The 24,125-nt window shown below is 43.0% G+C and overlaps 1 protein-coding gene across 5 annotated transcripts in view; it reads left to right on the plus strand.

Annotated features, from left to right (window-relative positions):
- Positions 1 to 24,125, plus strand: part of ADAMTS19 (ADAM metallopeptidase with thrombospondin type 1 motif 19) — a 190,732-nt gene that overhangs the window by 118,358 nt on the left and 48,249 nt on the right. For all 5 annotated transcript variants that reach the window (XM_053302857.1, XM_053302859.1, XM_053302858.1 and 2 more), the window contains 5 exons: positions 3,943 to 4,073; positions 6,887 to 7,059; positions 10,279 to 10,406; positions 12,528 to 12,648; positions 20,330 to 20,410. In XM_053302857.1, coding sequence (XP_053158832.1) covers positions 3,943 to 4,073; positions 6,887 to 7,059; positions 10,279 to 10,406; positions 12,528 to 12,648; positions 20,330 to 20,410 — 634 coding nt within the window. The remainder of the gene's footprint in view (positions 1 to 3,942; positions 4,074 to 6,886; positions 7,060 to 10,278; positions 10,407 to 12,527; positions 12,649 to 20,329; positions 20,411 to 24,125) is intronic.

Below are 24,125 nucleotides of genomic sequence, written 5' to 3' on the forward strand. Positions count from 1 at the left end.
ATGATGGAGATCAAAGTGGTCCCACACCATGCTGCTCTCAGTCTGGGGCCATTTTGATGGTGGTGGTACTGGGGCTGTTGGTTCATACTGGGGGCTTCTCAGTCCAGGGCTGAGAAGGTTCAGGAACAACCAGAATGACTTCCTCCTATTCCTCCTCTATCTCTGATGGGGAGGTTGCACCACCAATGGAGATTTGGAAGGCTAGAGTGAGTGATCTGGCTGAGCTAGCAGCCAATGACACCTCCTCCTCCACTGCCAAAGGAAGAAGAGCTTCTTCCCTGTCAGTGGAGGACCTCCCCCTACTTTTATCTCAGCCTCCACTGGTGGCTGTGCTGTGGGGCAAAGGTCCTCTGGAAAGGACAGCTGTGCACAACCACATCAGCAGGGAGGGGGACTACTTGGGCAGTAGGCCCCTTTTGCCATTGCCCACTACAACCCCTCCCTCTGCCTGCCACTCTATTCCTGGCTCTGCTTCACACCCTCCCAGACATCTTGGAGTTTAAAAAAAAAATTTAAGTCCTAAACCTGATGGGGCAGGGGAGAAGAAATGCCTTTAAGGGGGTGTGGGGTCAGGGGTGGTCTATTTATGGTGTATGTGCCACACACAGCACTATCTATAGCACTGTGGTGCACACACAGAAGCTATAAAAATTAACACAGACACCCATAAAGAAGCAAGCTGTATTTGTGGGAGAGGTCCTGTTTTTGGAGTGGACGGAGCAACAATTGGGCAGGTCTAAGTGAAGGGAAGGCAAAGAAAGGCAGGGGATTACAGTGGCCTCAATCTAACCCAGCCCTCCTGTCCTTCATTCCTGCCCCCTAATCCCCCCTTTGCTAAACTAGGTCCTATTTAAAGAACCCAAAGTCCTAAGAGCCTGACCAAGGTTGGGAAGCGAGTCCTCATCTTTCTAGTGCCTTTAGCTGGGGGCTTCCAATGGCATCTTTGCTGGGGGAAGCTGGGGGCTTCCAATTGCGTGTTGCTCTCGGAGGCACTTGTGGGCCAAGCAGAACACAGAACTCCACAGCTGATGGCAGGGCAGGTGGGCCCCAGTTACTCAAACAAATAAACAAGGAATAAAATTCCAAGCAGCACTCTGTTAAAGCCTGCTTGTACAATTTAAATCAAATGGGGGGGGGGGGAATCATAGCACCTGAGTTATTAAAGGGGACTGGCAACAAGCAATGAGAGAAAAACACATACAAGGAAATAAATTCCAAACACCAACAAGATATGCTGCTGGGCTGCTAGTACTATTTTTAATAATTATGGGGAAAACAGCACACACAGCACCCCAGTCATTAAAGCCACTGGGGGTGGGACTGGCTACAAGCAAGAATAATAAAATTCCAAGCAGCACCCAGTTAGCAGCACCAGTGGCTTTAGTACAAACTTTTAAAATACAGTTAGAAAAAAATTTAAAACATTTGTTGGCACTGCAAATTAAAAGTGTGTGTGTGTGTGTGTGTGTGTGTGTGTGAGAGAGAGAGAGAGAGAGAGAGAGAAGCCTCTCCCCCACTCCCCTCTCATTGGGGGCCAGGCCTGCCAGTAGGCCCAGACCACCACTGCTCTCAGTGCTGCTGTAGTCTCTTTCTGATTATCCTCTCCTGAGCCACAAAAAAAATTGGCCTCCCTGCTCCCGCCCCCCCAGCCAATGGGGGCACAGTTGCCATGCCAAAGGTTGATTTGAATGACAACAAGCCAATCAAGAAGCAAGGAGATCTCAAGCCAATTGGAAGCCAGTGCCAGAAAACCAATAGCAATTGTAAAACATGGAGACAATATGAATTGAATATCACATGAATTGATTCATGATTAATAGGGCAATTCAATTTGCCCTTGAACAAGCCCCTTCATTTAAACAATAATTTGATATGCAGGTGAATACATGGATTGCCATCAATTCATCACGAATCTTTTCACATGCTAATTAAAACGTGCATCCCTACTGGCTATTGTTTCTAGGAGAAACTTGGATAAACTAAATAGCCTGAAGTTGGTATCACTATGGGTATGAGGTTCAACCAGTCAGCTTTTATCTAATCATGAGTCTCTGGTCTTCAAGTCCAAATTAATCAGTAGTGTGGAATAGGTTTTACACTTGAATGAGGAGATTGCTCTGTGCTGGAGAGGCTTCATAGTATATGCACAACAAGCTTAATTTTCTATGGGTGTTCTCTCAGACATTCCTCTTAAAACCGTTCAAGTTCAAGTTCTTTAATGTTACAGCCACAAGCCAAAACAGAAGGAAAAGGTTAAATTATATAACAATGAGTGTATATAATTAAAACAGGCTGAAATTAGAATTAGTTAAAAAAATTAACAAAATTGAAACATAGTGATAATAAAAATTTAAAACAGTAAAATGTCCTTATTAACCATCCGGTGATGTATATTTATGGCAGCAGCACAGAATTTAGCCACATTAGATGTAATTAAACACTCTGAGTCCAAAAGCAACAATAAAATTGCTCCTGTTGACTGGGAAATTTGCAAAGCAAAGGAGTAATGAAAGATTCACGGATATCCTTGTAGAACAGACAGAATAATAGAGCATGTTCAGTAGTTTCTACCAAAGCCTTAATAGGTGATCTTCCAAATGAGACAACTATATGGAGAAGGAGGGCACTGCTTTTCAGTCTGACACACTTGATTGGATCTCAAAGTCTTTTCTGTAGGAGGGGATCTGTCCTTGGTTCTTTGTAGGGATGTGCATGAACTGTGATTCAAACCATGGTTCAAGCACAGTTTGGCAGCAGAGACCAAGAGCTTTAAGAAATAGAAGAGCAGATCCTTACCTGCTCTGTGCTGCCCCATGCAGCTTCCTGCTGGGGTGGCACTTATCCCAAAAATTCCCATGCCGTGGGGTACATTTGGGTGGTCAGCAACACTATGCTGACCATGCAAATAGAACCTGTGCATGTGCGGATGCCATGTGCATGCTGGTGCTGTGTGGGGATTCTTGAGATGTGCCCTGCCCCAGCAGGAAGCTGAATGGAGTGGCAGAGATCAGGTAAGGACCTGCTCTTCTCTTTCTTAAAGCTCTTGGTCCCCACTTCCAAACTGTGCCCAAATGTGCACATCCCTAGTTCCTTGGCTTGTCTGGATATTCGCTCATCAAGAGAGAGGGCAACTTCATTCCACTCTCAATTTTCCAAAGCTTTTTCTATTCTGGCACGTTCTGTGTATGATCAGGGTAGTGGCTCTCAGAGTGGTATTTCATAGTCCCTTACAATTGCACTAATGAATTGGGGGCACTAAGAAGAACCTGGTCAGAATGACTTATTTCTTTTCCTTGAGCCAGAGGAATGCACTCAGGTGGAGGCTTCCTCTTCAGCAGGAACAGTCATACAATCATTACAAACAGCCAGGATTCAATCTGGGGGGTACACTGGCAACACTGCCTAAATTAATTCCAGCACTCACATTGTGACCTCATCACCCAAATAGTAATTTTTGGTAGTAATCATGCAGACCACAAAATGTATTTAGTGGTGTGCACAGAACTGTGCCTCCGCAGTCCAGCACTGGGTGGGTGGTTCTTTAAGGGCAGGGGGTGCACTTACACTGGGCATGGTCTGAGGGCATATCACTTTGCTGAAGCTAAGCAGGTCTCTAGAGCTGGTCAGTCCCTGGAGTGACTCAGTCTCATGTAAGCTGCCTTAATTTCCAAGAAAGGCAAGATGTGAACTTAATGAAATAGAACAAGTCATGCTTTGAGACTGCAAACAAGGTGCTTCTCTCTCACAATTTTTGCTTTGTTTCACTTACCAAATTACTGATTTAGCCCCAAAGTGGTAAACCTAGAATGCAGAAAAGCTACAGCTTGGATATATCTATAGATCAGACCAGACCTGAAATTGCTATCCATTGCTGTGATGTGGGACATGGATTATTGTGAGTGTGCATAAATATATTAACTTAAAATTTGGCTTTTACAATAGTGGTGTAAGGCTGGAGAATGTACCAGTAAAACATCTTTCGCTGGACACATGGAGGGAGAATGGAGTACATGGAGCACTTGTAGCAGAACCTGCAACACTGGAGTCAGCAATCGACAGCGTAGATGCTCTGGGTAAGCAGCAACAGCAGCAGCAGCTTATCCTTCTTGTACTTGCAATATTTGAAATAAATAATCCCTGTTTCAACCCAGGTATACAGGGGGTTGCTATATGTGGGCCAAACCTATGGTACAAACTCAAGCTAAATAAGAATGGGAAACTTTCTAGTGTCAAGGAAGTTTCAGCCTCTTGCACTGCCCTCCCCCCACCGAGGACCAAACTAGGTAAGCGATAAATGTTTGCCCAGGAGGAAAACACATGAATGCCCCGCCCCTTTTCCCCTCTTGGGGCAAACAACAGTTCAGAAAAAGCACTTTTTGTTGGAAGAATGTTGTGGGTGAGGAATTGGTTAACCTCTCTGATCATTCCATGGTTCTGATCCAGTCTGAGATCCCTATGGCTGCTCTCTCTCTTTTAAATAGAAGTTCACATAGACAGCAATCCAGTGCCATGTTTCTTGTCTCAGTTTGGCTTTGCACATCTATTCATGTAGATATCTAAATGAAAATGCTTTATTTATTAAATTCTGACTGACATTCTGTACAACCAGCTGTGCCCCCAAGAGGAATGCTGACCTGCTGGCTCCACAGCACTCACCAGTGCACAGATGCTCCTACTGATGGTGGGAGAGACTCCATGCATCCCCCCCCTTATCTTTTATTGGAATAAGGTTACAATATATAGACATAATCAAGGATGATAATGATACATGCAAATATAACTAAAAAGGGTGGGAATCCCTTAACACAGCTTGACACAATAGGATACCACCAATGCGGTGGGACGGGATTTTCCGTTCATCCTAAGAGCTGTGTCAGAGCAGCTGCAACCAACTGTCATTGGGAATAATGAGAGTAGGTTGCAGTTGTTCTGATACAGTGCTTAGGATGCATGGCTCCACCCTCATCGTTGGTAGCTCTTATCCAGCTCCTATCCAATCCATCCATGCATTGGTGAGTGCTGCAGAGCCAGTAAGCTCTCATTTTTTGAGTGTGCATGCCAACTGTGGGGATAGTCCACTGATTCTTCACTAGAACACTGGTGTTTTTGCACAAACCTGTTATCAGGTTATCTTGTCATCCCATCCCCTTTTTTTGTAGATTGGCAGGGCGGGGGTGGGGGGGGGGTGGGACATGCGACACAGTGGAAAGTGGGCATCCTGCAAAATGGCTTTTTCCTTTGGCATGCTTTGAAGCCTGGGACACGGCAATGCAGCATTCCTGTTGCCAGACAATGGTTGGAGGAGTACGGAGACAGCAGGAGGAAGGGCAGGTGCTTGGAGAGGAGGCCAGCGAGAAGTGCAGCAGGCATAGAGCTGGTGTGTTACTGGGGTGGTCTAAGCCAGGGATTCTCAATGTTGGGTCCCCAGATGTTATTGGACTTCAACTCCCATAATCCCCAGCCAATGGCCACTAACAGTCCAATAACATCTGGAGACCCAACATTGAGAATCCCTGGTCTAAGCCACCCTCTCTATGGTTTTTGAAGCAGCCACAGACCAAAATCCAGGTTATGGTGGTGGCAGAATTTGGACGACATGATGCCACCTTCAAACCTCACTCCAACCTGAAAGTTCAGATTATGGCATCAGTTTAAAAACCTCAGGTCACTCTTGTGATAAAACTGCAGTTTCACATATTCATATGACCACGAAATGAAACCTCTGAGTTGTTTACCTCTGGCTTGGCATTATGTGCAAAGGTGGCCGTATTAAGCTTCTCACAACCATTGCAGCCCAGCAGGGAGGGTGTGAAGGGAAGGGAAGATCAAGCTTACTTTCTCCTCAGACAATCATGTTGTTGTCCTGGCCATCTCCTAACCATGCAGCTCAGGCACTCAAACGAGCAACTCTCATGGGAGCCCTGAGACCATCTGAAGGCTGGGAAAATGTGTACCAGCTTCCAGGTATCCTTAAATGCAGCACGCGAGGAGTGCGGTACATTGAGGGATTTCCTCTCAATGGGCACTCTAGGCATACGGCTTTGTGTCTGCTCAGGCTGCCTGTAGCCCGAGCAGACACAGGACCTTGGGCCTGGTTAAAAGGGTGCACTCTTGCTCTTTTATCCAGGTAAAAGGCCGGGCCAAATCCTGGACAACTCATGGAGGCAGCACCAGGATTGGCCTCGATCTCAGTGCTTCTCATGAGCAGTCCTACCCAGGTAGAGCTGCCCAAGCCTGGGTAGGACTGTTTGTGTGAACAGCCTCATTGTGTGCAGACTGTGGCTTAGAGCAGGGCTGCAAAACTTCAGCCCTCCAGCTGTTGTTGGTCTACAACTTAGGCCCTGGGTATCTAAGAGAGCATCTTCTTCACTACGAGCCCCACCGCCCATTGAAGTCATCTGAGGAGGTCCGTCTCCAGTTACCGCCAACTCGTTTGGTAGCTACACAGAGATAGGCCTTTTCGGTCACTGCCCTGAGATTGTGGAATGTGCTCCCTGCTGAGATACGATCCTCCCCATCTCTGGCAATTTTTTTAAAAAAACACCTTAAAACCCATCTTTTCGCCCGAGGTTTTTTAGCTTCCTAAAAAAAGGAGGGGGTTAATTTCTGGTTTATTTTTAAATTGTTAAATTGTTTTAAAGTCTTTTGTATATGTTTTTAAATGGTTTTATGCTATTGTTAACCGCCCAGAGACAAAAGTTTGGGGCGGTGTACAAATTTGATAAATAAATAAATAAATAAATAAAATAAAATCATCCCCAGCACAGTTGCCAATAGTCAGAGAGGATAAGATTTGTAGTCCGATACCTGCAGGAGGTCTGAAATTGTGCCCTGGCTTAGAGTGTCCTGTGCAAATATGTTACTATTTTTGTTTTGTCTTCCCTAGTTCAGTTCATGAAGGAGGGGAATGTCATGGATCCAGAATACAATATAAAATATGTGAAAATCCATCTTGCCCTCCTGGAGTCCCTGCATTTAGAGACTGGCAGTGTCAGGTCTTCAGTGTCAGGCCATCATATCAGAAGCATGTACACCAATGGCAGGCTGTTATAGATGACGGTAAGCACATCTCACATTCCTACTACTAGTATTGTGTTTAAATGTGTTGTACAGCTGTGAATGATTAACAACTGAAAAAAACTTCAGCCAAAGTTTTAGTATTTTTGAACAAATTGTATCAACATATTTCAATTTACATCATAATGAGACTAAAGAATAGCTCCAACTCCATACAAGTGAGATGGGATATGTCACCATACTTAGGATAGAAACACGGAGGCGCTTCACACGATTGGTGTGAAGCACAGGAGGGGGCTGTGCAGATGATCAAATGGCAGCCCTGGGCCCACAAGACTGCCACCCACACGATTGCTGGCTCCGTCACAGAGCCGGCAGGGGCTGTGGGGATTGGGGGCCGTGTGGCCCCCGGAAGTTCCAGGATTTCCCACGCGAGCATGCGGGGCATCCTGGAGAGACCCCCAAACCCAGGAGGCTGCTTGCAGTCTTCCAGTCAGGGGTCTACTCATGTGTTGCCATGCGCTGTTGCCAAGCAAAAATATGAGGTTAACAGAGCACTCGCTCCGTTAACCTCGTTTAAGGGGAGGGGTAATTAGGCAGGCTAGCCGCCTTGGGAGCACTGGGCTTGCCTGCAAGCCCAGTGGTTCTCACGATCCCTGGAAAGCGGGCTAAACTCCCCTATCTCGCTTTCCAGGGATTGTGAGAAAAGCTTCACGATGTAAGAAACACAATTGTAAAGCCTCATAATGCTTTGGTTAAAGATGCAGTCCAAACAATTATTTTCAAAGAAGAAAAAGGAAGTACAGCTTTTAGCATTTTAATATTTTATATATTCGCTGGATTTTTGGCAGAAACCCATTTGAAGTGCATTACTTAGTTGACCGTGGAGCATTTCCTTAAAAATCCGGATGTTAACGACCTAACAAGTCTTAGCACCTTGCATGAATTATTACCAGCCATCTACCAGCTTCCTGGCAAGTGCCCCTCATACTCTGGCAAGGAGGACGTCCAGTAGCATCCAGACCCCCTCAGTGTTTCCTCTAAGGCATGTGCACGTGCATGCGCTCACACGTTTTTGGATGTCTGTTCGGTCAATTTTAGATCCCGCTCAGGTTGAATCAGGAAGGCCCAACTCCGAATGCATGTACGCACACACTGCCTTGATACTGCCGCCCAAAACAAAACTCATTCCGCACACAGATGAAAAACATTAGAGAGAACACTGGACCCCCTGCCTTCACGCTGGACCCCCTGCCTTCAGGCCTCAGAACTTTTGCTGCATTTTTAAGAACCGCATTTTTGTAAAAACAAGAATCCCTTTTGAAGAGACAGACAGACAGACAAGAGCTCTTCTCATGATCCGTGAGAAGAGCTTGCGGGCAGTCTGTGGGGAAGGAGGATTCAGCTTACTTTCCCTGCAGACAATCGGCTCTTAGTCCCTCACTGGGCAGATCTCATGCCAGCTCCCAGGGACAGGGAGCCAGGATGCACCGCCGAGTGTCACCCCACCCCCTAGAACCCAAATAATAAACCGCATGAGTGTGCGGTGCATTATACTGGGATCCCCCTCCCTACCAAGTGTCCCAGCTGTGGCTGCAAGCAGCCACGACTGACACACAGTCTGAAAAATGAGGTTAAGGGAGCACTCCCATAACCTCATTCAACTGGGAGGCTACTTAGGCGGGTTTGCCACCATGTAGCCACTGGGATTGGGCCCAATCTTGGTGGTTCACACATGTGTGCAAAACTGGGCTGGGCTTCCTTAGCCTGATTTTGCACGCTCATGTGAATAGTCTCACAGACTCCTACTGTTTCTTACCTTCTCCATAGTCTAGAACAAATAAAAGAAGACTTTGCCTCTTCCCAAACCTTCTGCATTTGCCAAAGAGCTCTGTGGAAGGAGAGGGAACTGGTGGTGACCACAAATATTGTCTGGCTAGAGAGTCAACATTTGTGAACCTCAAATCACTACAATGTAACAACATTGTATCTTAAAGGTGCATTTAAGCAGGTCCACAGTGCTATAGCAAATGTTTAAAATATGTGTAAAGCTTAAGTTACTGTAAGCTAGGGTCTAGAAAATAAAAATGTTTTACCTACTTTCCTACTAAGAATGTGAACACTGGCTTCATTAATTAAGATTACATATGCTTCAAATTATCATCTATTATTTTCTACGAAAAATAGCACAGAGAATGCATGAAAAATGATTTTGTTCTGCTAGTGTGGTGGTTGACGAATGATGCTAGTGACATTAAACTATTTTTTCGCCAAGTTGAGTGAAGGAGAGCCAGTGTAGTGTAGTGGTTAGAGTGTTGGACTAAGACCTGGGTGACCCGAGTTCAAATCCCCATTTAGCCATGACACTCACTGGGTGACTCTGGGCCAGTCACTTCTCTCTCAGCCTAGCCTACCTCACAGGGTTGTTGTGAGAAGAAACATAACCATGTACACCATTCTGGTCTCCTTGGTTGAAGAGCAGGATATAAATGTAATAAAATAAAATGTTTGCTTAAACCCATGTATCTTACATACATGTACACTTAGCTTGTGTGTCCTGGGGTAGCTTCTCACTGACACTTGGGGGGAATTAGTCTTGAATCTGGTGAAATTACTTGGGTTCTGTAGGTAGTTTAAGTTCTTGTTTTCAGTTAGAACTGTCTGGGCCCTTTCACACAACCATTTGGGAAGGTGAGCAGAGAAGAAGGCTGCATAACCTTAATTTCCCCACAGACAATTACCAAGATATTGCTGGATCACATTCCCAGATGATCCATTGCTGCCCCAGCAGTTAGGGCACACTTGCACCCTTAACCTTGGCTATCCGGTGGGCTCTGTAGGCAGGTTTGCTGCTGCCGCACCGCTAAATTCCACGTGGATCCTGGCAGTTCTCACAGGCAGCCCAGCCCAGGCTCTGCTGCCTTAGCCCAGTCTCATGAGAACAGCCTCTCTGTCTCTCATAATGTGCAAAGTACTGCCTACATGTATATCCACACCTCCAACCTCTCAACTAGGGAGAAAAGGAAACATTTGCTGTATGTGCTATATTACCAGCACTACTCAAAAAGGGAGCTTTTCTTGTGCACAAACTATTAAAATGAAGGAGCTTTGTAATTTTATGCAGTGCTCATATCTTCTCTATGAATCCATATTTCCTATCTAGAATTTACTAAGAGTATAGTTCGGTGTTACCACCAGTAATAGGAGATCTATGTAAACAATTTTATCAAGCTGACTTGTTTTATTCACTTATTCACATAGAAAAGCCCTGTGCATTATTGTGCTCTCTAAATGGCAAAGATCAGCCTGTACTGATAACAGAGAAAGTAATGGATGGAACTTCATGTGGCCATCAGGAACTGGATATATGTGCAAATGGCAGATGTCAGGTGAATCAACTCTTTAATATCTGTTTGTTGTGCAGTGTTTCTCAATCTTTTTTGAATTCCGGGTTCTGCTTCTAAACTTGCTGTACTTACTGTAGCACCAAATATGTGTTCTTCTTTGTGGTCTTTGTGCAGGCATTCATACGGGTTCTGTGCCTGCACAGGACATTTCGAACTTTTTAGGGCAGAAGTGTACAAAATACAAATTTGTCCTGCTACCATAGTAATGCTGGGATGTATGTATGAATCAAGCATCATTTCAGTGAAAAATTCTCTGAACTGGAATACAAAACAATATTCTGCACATGTGCTTAAAAAACAGCATTTAGGCTGACCAGGTTGCTTTCTAGGTTCATGTGCAAAAGTACGTTCAGAGAGGCAAAAATATGTTCATTGAACGGGTAAGCAAATTCCACAAATACTGGAACTGCTTCTCCGCTTTTAGTTTAAGTCTATTTTGTTTCAGAGTCCTGGACACTAATCAAAGCTCAGATAGTGGTGGGGGTGGGGTGGGGGTGGGGCTCAAAGGATGGCTTTTAAGACTCTATGAAACTGTGCCATCCCTGAGTTATTGGCCCAAAGAGCACTGAGCCTGCACAGCACCATCCATTGAAATTCAGCACAGAGTTGGGCAGGCCTGTTGTGAGTCCTCCCGGCCATCAGTTACACTTTTGTTGAGAAGGGTGTTTAATTACAAAGGGGATAGGGAAGTGGTAGCAGTGGCCGGGGGTGGGTGGGTGGGCAGCGAAAAGGAGCATTGCACAAACTGCATCTTACATGGGCCTTTGACTCAAGTGAGTCTGGACCCAGCCCAGAATTGGGCATCTCTTTTTATCAGAGGTGAAGGTTGCATTTCAAGCTGTCCTTCTGCTCAAACCTTGTCAGCATAACTACAATTAACTTAGCTATAACCTGTCCCAACATATAAAATTTGGTTATGTCTCCATCAGCATCATTTTCTTGCAATTCTTTATATTTTACCTTTTTGCTTTTTTACTTCAAGATACTTCTGGAGCTTGTTTCTGTTTGATCTATTCTTCTACTTGAGTAAATGTACTCCAGGCAAGGCATGGAAGCATGCCACATGACAGATTTGAATGGTACATTATCCTGCCCCACCTCACAGGAAGAATAGCATCACCTCAGGCAGGCATGAGGTGTAGACTGCACCAGTTTTTTTATGATGTTCAATTACATATCATGTTAAAAACAGCTGAAAAGGCAAACCCTTAAAAGTATTCCATATAGTACACTTACTTCCTTAATGCATAAAAAAAAAACCCAGTGATTAGAATGGTTTCCAGCTAACTTTTTGGGATCTAGGAAAGGAATGACAAGTGTCTTGAAAATAGGTTGCTAGATCTGGATAGTTGAAACAGTAAAGGAGTAGGGGAGCAGTAAAGGAGAAAATTGAATTTCTGGATTAAATAGAAGAGAACAACAGTACTAAAGAAAGACATAGTGAAGCTTACTTACATAAACATAGTAACACTGACGTAAGTGTAGGATTCTATCCTAAGTATTCACATACAGGTGCTTCATGGCCACCAGCTCTTTCTGTGGATGGAAGGAGAGCTGTGAGAACTCCACTCTCCTTCCATTCATAGAAAAAGTTTGCAAGCATGGAGTGCCTCCGAATGAGTGCTTAGGATAACCCATAGAATATTTAATTCTCTTTCTAGATATAGAGGAAATTATTTCAAGAAAAATAATCATATTTGAACTTTAATGGAAGTTCAGTGGAAATGATACACTAACTTGTGTTGATGAAATGTTGTTTTATAGCTAGATGTAGGTCAGACTTTGTCAATGAAGCTTATGCTTTAGAAGATAAGATGGATTTGTATCCCCCAAAGTACTGGAAGGGTCAAAAAAGAAAAGAGTGTATGCCGAATTAGTAAGACTGATTACAAACGAAAGCTTAGGTGAACTACTTCTATTGAACGTTCTGCTTTCCCAAGACAATGTCTGGGGATGTTTTTCCTAAGATGGCTCAAGATAATGGTAATATTAATGTAATATTAAGATCTATAATGTAATATTAAGCTGTACTTTATTGTAAGCTATACTGAGATACAACTGAGTGTTTAGTAAGAATGATAAAATGCTTCATTTTTCTTGCAGAAGTTTGGTTGTGATGGCATATTGGGGTCGTTGGCATGGGAAGATCACTGTGGTGTCTGCAATGGAGATGGCAAATCATGCAGAGTTGTTAAAGGAGATTTTAATCACACTCGAGGAGCAGGTAAATACTTTTTCCCCCTCCTAATGCTTGTGCAAAATTTGTGAATGTAATGAGCACTTTGCAATGGAGAAATTGGTAGTTTCCAATTTTTATATTGGTTAAATTATAGCAGTTTTCATTGCTGACAGTGAATGTGCACTTTACCTTTACCCAGTCTGAAACTTATTATTACTGAGATGGGTGTGATTAGGAACAGATGGGAACAAGTATTTAGTAAACCCCTCCACATACTTTTTGATACTTAATACTTGAGTTTATTTACTGTACTTGAACATAAATATTTATCTGGATTAGCATCTCGCCAACACTGGAAGTTTAAAGCAGGGGGAGCAAATGTCTGGGGGGAAATTATTACACATACATTGATTCAATTGTTATACTTTTTATGAATTTGATTTTTTAAAGAAGAGTTGGTAAACTAAACAATTGTCCAAATTCTGGTATATGTTAGTACTTCAGTAGAATATTTACATGAATAATTCTTTAGAGTACTGAATTCTAAAGTTGAAAGGATTAATAATCTACAGCACATTTGAAAGAATACTCGAGGAGCAAAACATTGATGGGGTTATAGTTAAGCTTCTTTCAAAATTGTTAAATTTCAGGCTTCAAAGTAAGTAATCTAGTACAAAATAATTTAATTAGAAGCAGATAATTAAAAAAAGCAGTAAGCTTCACAATCTATACTAAAACAAACAGTGCTTCAGAAAAGAAAATTAGAGACAGACCTTGAATCCTTGAATATGTCTGTTTCTGGGATGGAGATAATTTGGAACAAGGAAAACAAAATACAGATGAGACTGGGGGTTTAAGAGGCAGAGATTGAGAGGAGCTGAATAGTTAAATTATTTATCAAGTTTAGATCTGCCAACACAACATTGTAGCAAAAATAATTATCCATAGGCATACAAAACTTTTTAAACTATTAAAGATATGTGGCTGAGTGATTTTTTAGAACACAGAATTGTACAGGGAAAAGTTTTCCTGTTTTAATGTTGAAATATAAATCTTGATGAAAATGCCTCTGAATGTGCAGGACCACAATTTTAAACACATTGGATATGATCTAGCAAGCTTATTTACATATGCAAAAGGGATTGTGTTTGAACACCAAGGTTTTTCTCTCTGTGTCAGCACAGTAGCTGAACTGCTTGTGAAACTTTCACCCTCCCGTGAGTTTCCAGATATAGCTTGCTGTGCAGATCCATGTACATCTTACTCAACAGAGCTAGCTTAAAAGGCTGTAAAAACACTGGCTATAATCCTATGCTTAGTTACACAGATACAAATCCCATTCATTGCCTAGAGAATTATGCATGCATAACTTTGTGGAACTTTGCAACCACAGTGCTTATCTGTGGTCTTAATGATAAAGCACTATTTGTTTTTATTGCATCAATGTCACTGCTGTGGTTTCTGCCTAAAGAAATGTTTGAAGGAATGTCTTACTCTGTTATGTTCATTCAACTGTAGATCACTGTATATACATATAAGATACACACAGATATATATTTGTTTATTTTGGATATGATTATCCAGAGTTTGCCAAGTAGTTTCTGATGAGTCTGAAAGGAAACCAGAGAGTCCCATTTCCTTGCCCCCCACAGTGGAGAAAACTAAACATTTGAAATATATCTCTGAAATATATCGCTAATGTAAGAATGTTGGTGTGATCCGGTAGGATCTTTCTGCTATTCTTAATATCCAAGGCACGTGGGTATTATGTTCTCTCATTGACACACTGGATGTGTGTGGCCTGATTGTGAAGGAAATTTAAATATATGAATAAGCTCAAGTGAAGAATGTGAAATTTGTGGATGAGATCAGGGGAGATATAATTTGTGAATCTTTTGGTTATTTCTCATTTATAATTGCAGAATACTCAGCTTGCTTCATTAGATACAGAGACTATTCACACAGCTGTGCAAAACTGGGCTAAGGGAGCCCGGACTGGGTTTGGGATCGGGCCCAATCTCGGCGGCAAACCCACCTACAGAGCCACCATTTTTGTTGTTGTGTGGCAGCCGCGGCTGCTTTGGGGAAGGGGATCCCCATAATTCACCATGCACTCACGTGATGCATTATTGGAGCTCCAGGGGGTGGGGCAATGTAGGACCCTGGGAGCTCCCAACCCTGGCAGCAGCTGGTGTTCATCTGGGCAGGCGATCCGCCCGCTCAGGAATGGCGGAACGATAGTCTGCGGGGAGGTAAACACTTTCAGGCTTCCTCCCCGCAAAACAGGCTAGCCCTTTCTCACTGGTCGTGAGAAAGGGCTCAAAGTATCCTAACGTCTGGCATGGAATAAAAATCCCTTATGTTTCCCTCAAGCCAGATACATATTAAGTGCAGTTAGGCACATAATTACGCTGACAAAAATATTAAGTGCATATAGGAACTGTAAAAAAATAAACACCAAACATTACCAGCAAGCAGCAGCTTTGATGCAGCAGAGACATAAAATGAAGTTGGTTTGTTGTTGAAAGGGAAGAGGGGATAATACTTTGGAAGCATATTATTTTATGAGTACTATGGAACTCTTAGGGAACAGCTAATTATTCATCTTTCCCAAATGCAATCAATAGGAGAGTTAAACTGACAAGCTTGGGCTTAAAACAAGCAATTAAAGTACTGTTTCACACAGCCACAATTAGGTGGTTTCTACAGTGGGGAGCAGAGTATGGGGTCACTGTATTGAGTTTAAATAGGCCACAACTTTATTACTTACATACATTAATGTTATGTTACAGAGGCAGAGTGCTCCAGTGTTACTAACAATTCAGTAAAAAAAACCCTTCAGTTTAAAATGAGAGTCAAGCTGCTTTACATTTTCACTTTCACCCTAAAAAGAATGGAAATTGTAAGTTAAGGTGTCCATTTTAACTTCAGCACTATATAAGCTGTAAAGATTTTGTAGAGTCTGATATATGATGATGGCGTAATTTTTTTAAAAAAAATTTCACCACGAGTTCTTGTGCAAGGGTGCAACCCGCAATGGTGCAGGAGTGCAACTCATTTCTCATCTGCTTTTGGCTTTTGATATCAATCACTCATGTATTTCATTAAGCCTTTTGGGGGGAGGCACATTCACGCTGTGGATTTGCAGGCTCATTCAGCAGATCGAGGATCTGTTGATATGTAAAGCCACACAATATATTTTTCTTAATATAATGTCACCTCTCCGTTTTTCAATTCTGCATTTGGCCCTTTGTTTCGATCACATTTGTCTTTGGAATTTGATATGTAAAGCCAGTTTTTTAAAAAATGTAGCTAATGTATTTCCACTCCATTTCTTTTCTGCTTTCATCCTTCGTTTTTGATCCCATTGGTTTCACGCCCCACATGTTCGGTGCTTCTCCTTGCACAAAGGAGAAAATTGTTGCACCTTTGCACAAAAGCTCCAAGAATTTATTTATTTTTTAAAAGCATTTGTCGCATCAGCAGTTCCCCACCCCCTCCGTGACCCTATTGTCTCTGGAATCTGATATGTAAAGCAATTTTTTTCCTTTTTACAAATATATCTAATGTATTTCCACTCCATTTCATTTCTGCTTTTGTACTTGAATTTTGATCCCATTGGTCAAATGCCCCACATGTTAGGTGCTTCGGCTTGCAAAAAGGAAAAAGTTGTTGCAAGTTTGCACAAAAACACAGAGAAATGTGAAGTGTTTGTTTAAAGAGTTGGTCATGTCAGCAGTTCCCCACCCCCTCCTCAACCCTATTGGCTGGAAATGGAGGAGGAGGAGGGGGAAGTGATTGCAATCCATGTGGGATATGGATACCTCCTGCCTGGAAAATCCACTGTAGTGGTGGGCAATATGGATTGCCAAAACCCTGTCATGTTGTGTAGAAAATGACATCAAAGATGCTGCACTCGCGGTTTCAAACTGTTGCCTAATTCAGCTGGACTTTGACCATTGCAAATCTCGTAGTTCGGTGTTGAACACCAAGAACTTTGTAAAACCTTTAACTAAGATAAAGTCACACACACACACACCCTGAGGTGTAGGCCGGGGCAACCAGCAGGGAATGCTGGCTTGCCGGGATCCAGGGGACAGGGAGAATGGTGGGAGGGATTGCTGTAGCGGGCAGCAGAGTCTGAGCAGCAAATCAATGGAGCAGCATGTGGGAGCAGTGGGCAAGAATGTGGCAGCAGACTTCGGGCAGCCAGTCAGCTGCCATGTTTTTTGTTGGCAGCATTGTGAGCACTGTAACCTAAACCTTGCTACTACACAGACTGAAGACACTAAAAATGCATTTTTCTGTCTCCTAAAACCCAACTTTGAGGATCAATTGTAAAATAACAATAAATTGGGTTCCAGGGGATTATACAAAAGGCACTTTTCTGGCATGTAATCTAAAGACTGAAACTATGCAATTGGACTACAAAATCATTTAAATAGCTCCATCCAAACTTCCTCCATCCAAAAATATGTTGTCAATCTTTGAAACCCCTGTTCAAAAGAGAAAAATACTAAACTTCTCTATCTAAGCCATTTTCCAACGGATCTTCACTCAGTTTTTGGGGAATGTGTCTCTTCTCACCTATGGAATGTGTGGTGATGGCCAGGGAGATTGGACAGATAGTTTGGATTTTATAAGCAATCTAAAAGTTCAGGGCTTATAATGCTGGAACATTGAAAACACTCTCCAGCTTAACTATACCGGTACAATCGTGCCAGTATAATCTAACAATAGAACAGCATAAGCTTGACTGCTGATAAACTGGGAAGGAGAAATTGCTTAAGACAACAGACAGCAGGAGACACCAGCATAAGCTATACCACTGGGGGTGTAGCTGCACGCCAAACCCTGAAGTGGACTGCCTTGTGGACCCAAATGCCTCAGATCCCAAAAGGGCCTTGTGAAGTTTTGCTGGGAGCCTAGCCTACTTCCCAGTGTGGTTCCTGCTCAGATTAGGCACTTGTCTATTCTCAAGGCATAGACCAGAGAGAAGAAGTTGACCTTTGGGCCCCAGACAGGGTAGCTGAAAGGTGGGAAATTCTCATCCGGCTCCAGTCAAATTGCTGCCAGTTGTACTGGCACCCAGAAATCCTCATCTCTTCATCTCCTGCACCAGGGGTGTTCCTGTCTATCCGCATAAAATTGACATGTGGAAGTTCCCATAGAAAACTAACACAATTGCATTCAAAACAAGATTTGACAAATACATTAAATACAATAGATACATTTAAAAATGTCATGGAGACTGAAGTTCCTTCCACTTTTTAGCCTCTGTTTCCACCTCCACTTCTTGGTTCCATGGGGACAACCCCTGAAACCCCTCTGCTCAAACTAGAGAGGATGAGAGAAGTCTCCCTAGGAAACTCAGTGGAGCCAGCAGGTAAAAGAGGACACAAGCAGCAGCCACACCTCATGAGCTCAGGAGGCAGCTGTCACTTTGCGAGGGCACCTCTCCTTATTGACGCCATGAAGCCAGCAGGTAAAGGACTCAGGGGAGCCATATGAGCTGAGGCAAAGCAATCTGTGCTCACTTAGCTTCAGCCAACACAGTTCCTCCTTCTCAGTACTTTAAACTGTGTAAAGTCAGTGTCCCCCTTACCAGTTAAAGGTTCCCAGGATATATATATATATTTTTTTAAAGGATTGGGCTATGAATACACACTCTTGAGAACATGCATCTTCTGAGTTCATGCTTGCACACATTCACTAGAAACAAGTGTAGTGTGTATGCACAACCTTTGCACAACTCTTGCTCCCTGCAGGGTTTGAAATGGAGGAAGTGTTATGTTTCTGCATACTGCAGTGGATCCTCACTGTATGGAAGCTTCATAGCCTGCCTGGTCCACATCCACATGTGGGGGGAAAGAAGAGTGATATCAACTTATAACTTTTATGTAGCTGACATAAGTAGTGAACACTGAGGTATTTCTAAAATTACCGACTTCCTAAAGAATGTGACATTACAATGAGATATTGGTCACAACCAAGATTATGATAGTCAATAGGTGAAAACTGGGGCCTATCAAGGCTGGTGAATGGCAATTAGAAAGTGAGGCTATTCACATGATGAGAGGAAATCGGGCTAGTTGAGACTAGCCCAATTTCCTCCCATCATGTGAACCACCAGGCTCGGCTGCTAGCCCGGTGGTTCCTAAGCGGGTAACCCGCCCAAGAATTCCTGCCCTTAAACCAGGTTTGCGGAGCGAGTGCTCCACAAACTCATTTTTTTAAACTTGTGTGTTGCTGCAGTGTGACTCCATGCTGTGGCTACTCATGAGGAGACCCCCGACTGGGAGGCTCAAAAGCAGCCTCTGGGCTCAGGGGACTCTCCAGCATGCCCTGCGTGCTCACACAGGGCATGCTGGAGCTTCCGTGGGCTGCATGGCCCCCGAACTCCCCAGCCCCCGGCAGCTCCATGACGGAGCCGGCAGTCGTGTGGGTGACCGCTGCGGTTGCCCAGAGCAGACTGTCTGCTCATCTGTGGGGAGAGTGGGCTAAGCCCATTCTCCCCACAAACCCCCTAGAGGCTCTTCTCACGGATTGTGAGAAGAGCCTCAGTGTGTGGTTGGTGGAGTAACAAAAAGGCTGTTCTAGGCATAAAATCAAACCAAGCAGCTAGATATCAAAAGTTCTGTTCACATGAGATAACAGAATCAGGGTCAAATACAATTATGATCCCATGAATGAGTCAGAAAAGACAGGTTTTTGTAATTAAATAAAAGATATGACATGCCTTCATTTTTCTTTTAGTACTACTACAGAATCGGATATATATACTGCTCTTCAATCAAATTCTCAAAGCTATTTACATATAAAATCAATACATAAATAACATCCCCTGTCCCCAAAGGGCTCAGAATATAAAAAGAAACATAAGGTAGATACCAGCAATAGCCACTGGAGGGATGCTGTTGGCTAGGGCCAGTTGTTCTCCCCCTGCTAAATGTAAGAGAAACACCACTTTAAAAGTTGTTTCTTTGCTCAGTTAGCAGGGGTACTTCATGAGGGATATTTCATGGAGGATAGGTCTATCTGGTGACTGCAGGTGGACCTTGCTATAGGCGGTACCGCTGTTTGTGGTTCCGTGTATCCACGCTTCAAAAATAGGCACCCAGTCTTGCCATACACAGGTATAGAATGGGTTAATACTCACGTATCTGCCATTCCTAGGTGGCCGAAAGTGACCTCTGAGGTCATTTCCAGCCCAGCCACCATTTTGTTCAAAGGAGCAATATTGTGGCTCTTCTGTTTGGAGGGGGGGAAGGATTCCCCACCCCATGATTTTTCATGGAAAATTGATCAAATTTATGGGGCATTGCTGGATACCCACAGAGCACAGTATGACACTTCATTTCATTTCATTTCTTTCTTCTTCTTCTTAGCCATTTATCACCATTTCCCCATCTTTTCCCCCCATGCAGGAACAAAACCTAAACCCCGATTTCCATTGCCCCAGTGCCTTATAATCTCCAGTTTCATTTCCTATGGAAATCTGTGGGAACAGATCCCCCCTGAATAATGAGGTACACCTGTATAGGCCACCTCCAGCCTCAGAGACAAGTTGCAGGGGAGCAACTGCAAGAAAGAGGGCATGCTTTCACCTCTTGCTGTGGGCTTTTCAGAGGCATCTGGTGGCCCACTCTGTGAAACAGGATGCTGGACTAGATAGGCCTTGGTCTGATCCAGCAAGGCTGTTCTTATCTTCTTATCTTCTTCTTAGGTTATGTGGAGGCTTTAGTGATACCTGCAGGAGCAAGAAGAATCAAAGTTGTGGAAGAAAAACCAGCTCACAGCTATTTGGGTAAGTTGTGTTCTGGCCATAGTAGTTATAGCTAGTCTCCCTAGCTTCTGGGGGAAATGAGAAAACTCTGTCGAGTGAGCCTTTCATGTAGCCTGTCAAATAACACAGAGTTCTATGCTAAGAAAGTAAGGATTGTTACTTCCATTGAAACTAATAAGACTTAAGCTGATCACATGACTAACTTCTCTCATTAAATTCAATGGTGCTTAGTCATGACTAACTTTTAAATTCGATGTCCAATGCCAGAGTTATTTTATTTTAAGTGTATCAAGGAATTAGTGGAATTCTATCTGTCAAAATGAAACACATTTATCTTTTGGTTTAAAAACTAGTATTATAATGGCAAACAGAAGTATTTTAGTGCTATTTTAACATTAGCATCTTTTCCTTTTTAAGAATTTGCTAATGGCTGTTCCTTGCAAGCTGTTAGCAGTCAGTTTGGCAAATTCCTGCAATTTATAACGATTGATTTTTTAAGTTGCAAGATTCAGAAAACTTTGTGTAATCTATATGCCTTTTCATGACTAAAGGCTTGTGAATATGTTTTCTTTTTATAAAACTTGAAAACAAAGTCGTCTCTGTGGGACTTGCTGTCTGTCAAAATCTATCACAAGATCAATTAAATATTGAAGGAGAAAAACTGGTGGTCAGAACTGAAGCTTCCAGTTTAGTTCTAAGTACACACAAAATAGGTAAAACTGACAGCAATTGAAACATATATTGGAAAATATCCAGAATTATGCGTATTAAGGCTTGTCATGCACAATTGAGATTTGCTTATGCCTTGTGGAAATATTTAGAGGAATTTAGCTTTGCCAAAGCAGTAGACTGAAAACTGAAAGGTAATACAAGTTTTCTTCTCAGGAACAAATGCTGCAAACCTGTTGATACTTTCTTGGGCGTGAGTCCCATTGAAAACTGTAGGGCTTACTTCTAAGTAAACATGCATTGGCGGCTCAGACTGCAACTTTAAAGAGCATCTTCTGTTTTGTTGGGTAGTTCAAGGAATACAAGAACAGGCACATATTGAGGCTCTTCTCACGATCATTGAGAAGAGCCTCTAGGGGGTTTGCGGGGAGAGTGAGCTTACCAGCTCTCCCCGCAGACAAGCCGCAGTCTGCTTCGGGCGGCTGCAACAGCCACCCATATGGCTGCCAGTTCCATCACGGAGCTGGCTGGGGCTGGGGAGTTCAGGGGCCACACGAGAGACCTCCAAGCCGGGGGGCTGCTTTTGAGCCTCCCGGTCAGAGTCTACTCATGAGTAGCTGTGGTGCAGAGCCGCGCCACAGCAACACAAGCAAAAAAAATGGGTTTGCGGAGCACTCGCTCCGAAAACCTGACCCGGTTTAAGGGGAGGGTTACTTTGGCTCATACTTTGGCCACCAGGCTCACCTGCGAGCTCGGTGGTTCAAATGGTCAGGCGAAATCAGGCTAGGCTCTCCTAGCCCGATTTTGCCTGATCATCAGAATAGCCTCATTGTGTGCTTGTTTAACAAATATTGAATAAGTGTGGCCAAATGCATAAGAAGATAGTAACCTGTTCTTAGTTCACTACAGGGGGGGAGAGAGAGAGAGAGAGAAGAGGAGGAGGAGGAGGAGGAGGATGAAAGACACATGCAGTTTGCCCTGCACACATGGTTGTACATAGTGATGTGGATTTGCACCACAGGAAAGAAGATCCTGCATTTTTAACAGTGGCATATGTGCAGTTAGTCTTTATAAGCACTGGATCAGAATTAATATATGCAAATTTGTTCTAAGCTCACACTGTGAGACATTAAACATTGCAAGTTGAACAAAAACAAAACAAAACAAATTATGCCTTGATCCAATGAATTCCACAATGTTGATTTCAAGCGTCAAGGTCAGCTAAGCAGGTACAAAAATCAGGTGTCCACAATATGGGAGTCAAGGCTGCCTAGAAGTTTACTTTCACCAAACCATAGATATTTCTCAAAAATGCTTGCAGGGTTTTGTCACATCCAGTAATTTTTATGGTGCTGGAAAAAAAGGGATTTTGAAACAAAAAGGGACTTTAAAATTGGGATGTAACATACAAAAGAGATTACTTTTTCAAAACAAGAACATATTTTTTGAATGTTTCATGTTATGTATCATAAATTGAAGTGCACAAGAAGATTGCAAGATGTTTTGCACATTTCTCTGCAACTAAACTGTTTGCATATATCACCCAACTGTACAAATCATATACATCTGTATATGTTTTTGTCAGTCTAGTACTGGCTTGTTTGCTGCAGGGCATGGAAATGGCATGATGGGGAGGAAAGTGATGCAACTGTGAGTGGGGAGGAAGATATTGCTGGAAGACATGCCAGGTAAAGGGAAGAGAAGACAGAGTTCTTACTGTGGGTAGAGTTTGCAGCACTTACCAAGCACCACCTCCTATACCACCATCACGCAGAGAGCTCCAGCCCAGCTATTTATTTATTATTTATTTATTTATTTATTACATTTCTATGCCTTCCTATCCGAAGGCTCTGGGTGGTGTACCACCTAGAATGGAAACTTTATTTCAGTCATTGACCAGATAAAATACAACACAGTAGATAAGCAGTAACCTCCAGCAATCATCTTTCTGTCAGTACTTGCTTACAAAACACTATTTACAATATAACAATATATAGTACAGTTGACATTCATGATTTTACCAATTGCTTCCTTACACACCTTGCAATGGATCAAAATTTTGCCACCTTGATAGAAACATTGCTATCACTGTTGGACAAAAGGAGAGAAACATAAAGGGTTGATGGCCTACCTGGGAATCTAGACAAAATAGGTGACAAAAGTGTTAGCTGAATATCTCTATAAAATGAACAGTGAAGCAACATATGATCAGTTGTCTCAACTGCTCTGACTGACACAGCATAACCGTTGAGCAAAAGGAATACCGAGGTAGTGACCCTCTAGCACATTCAGCCCTTCTTGATCTGGCAAGAACAAGCTCATGTAAATATTTAGCTGGTCTAGGAGGGTGAGTTGCATTACTTAAGAAAGCTAAATGTCTGACTCGGGCTCTGTCTTCCTGAGTCACTGTGTTCCAAATCTACTGCCTAATTATCTCCTTGGCTTTTAAGATCCCCAAGGAGGCCAACATTGGGATATGTAGCCCATAGCTTTCTAATTTCCGCTCAACTCCCTCTTTCCATGGAGATGCAAAGTTGTCCTTCAGGACCAGACGTGTGCTTGACCAAGATTTAATTCCAAATAATAAGAGATCTTAGCAACCCAAACATGTGCTTCAATTGGTACTAACCCCAGTTCCAGCCTTAATGCAGCATTGGGTGTCCCTCTTGGCACCCCCAGGATTGTTCTAATTAATTTGGTTTGTACCAACTCTAGGGGGTGGAAATCTTTGTAATTACTCAGCTGGATACCATATAGTAGTTGGGCTAGTATTTTCCCTTTAAAGACCTGAATTGAAGCAGAGACAAAACCACTTCCCTTCCCGGGGAAAAAATGCCATGGCAATCTTTTGTGCCTCTTGGTTAACATGGAACAGATGTGCTCTCCAATAACCATTAAATTGGAAAACCACACTCAAATACTTATAGAGCTTGACCTGATCTACATCTTGGCCATCAATTTGCCACTTATGCTGCACAAATTTCTTCTGAAATACCATAATCTTGGTCTTCAGATAGTTAATATCTAGTTCTTTCTCTCAGCAGTATGTAGCAAATTTTCTAACAGT

The sequence above is a fragment of the Hemicordylus capensis genome, chromosome 2 (assembly GCF_027244095.1).
Source record: "Hemicordylus capensis ecotype Gifberg chromosome 2, rHemCap1.1.pri, whole genome shotgun sequence".
Classification (NCBI taxonomy): Eukaryota; Metazoa; Chordata; class Lepidosauria; order Squamata; family Cordylidae; genus Hemicordylus; species Hemicordylus capensis.